General features: G+C 38.7%; 1 protein-coding gene across 1 annotated transcript; it reads left to right on the top strand.

The window, feature by feature from the left end:
• Positions 1-123: 123 nt before the first annotated feature.
• LOC105460993 (putative sodium-dependent multivitamin transporter) lies at positions 124-565 on the top strand (the record flags this gene model as incomplete). Its single annotated transcript, XM_011707492.1, has 2 exons — positions 124-321; positions 404-565. Coding segments are annotated over exons 1-2 (360 nt in total), but the record flags the coding sequence as incomplete, so codon positions are not given.
• Positions 566-690: the final 125 nt, after the last annotated feature.

Below are 690 nucleotides of genomic sequence, written 5' to 3'. Positions count from 1 at the left end.
TATTGTTAGGTGATTATTTAGTGTTAGAACTCTTGTTAAAACAAGTCGTTTTATTTCTTTTTAACGCGAGGCTGTAATAAAGGATAACATGTTTCATAGGAGTATTTCATTGCAAGTCGATCAATGAGCATTGTACCAGTCGCTATCGCCATGGTAGCCTCCTTCCTATCTGCCATTATGATGCTCGGTGTGTCCGCTGAGATTTATACATACGGAACGCAATTTATTGTATTAAGCCTATCGCATCTATTAGGCATTTTAATTATATGTTATGGATTCCTACCAGTATTCTTCAAGCTGCAGGCGACAAGCGTCTACGAGGTGAATCTAATGAAATTTGATTTCGCCGCAAGAATTAAATTTTCGATGACGCGTACATTTGAAAAAATATTATTTCTTTCAGTACTTAGAAAAGCGTTTCGGAGTAAGAGCTAGGGTGATGGTTAGTTTTGTCTGTTGGATTCAACTGCTTTTGTATTCAGGAATAGTGCTCTATGCTCCTTCTCTGGCCTTGGAGGCGACCACTGGAATGTCCAAGACTGCCAGCATCATAATTATTGGTCTTGTATGTGCTGTCTATTCTAGTATAGGTGGTATTAAGGCTGTACTAATAACCGATGTATTTCAAAGTTTGCTTATGTTTGTCGCCGTGTTTATAATTATTGGTACAGCCGCAAATGATGTCGGGGG

Source organism: Wasmannia auropunctata, unplaced genomic scaffold (assembly GCF_000956235.1).
Source record: "Wasmannia auropunctata unplaced genomic scaffold, wasmannia.A_1.0 LD311734.1, whole genome shotgun sequence".
Lineage (NCBI taxonomy): Eukaryota > Metazoa > Arthropoda > Insecta > Hymenoptera > Formicidae > Wasmannia > Wasmannia auropunctata.
Note: the sequence above shows the minus strand (reverse complement) of the source record. Positions and strands in the feature narration are given on the sequence as shown.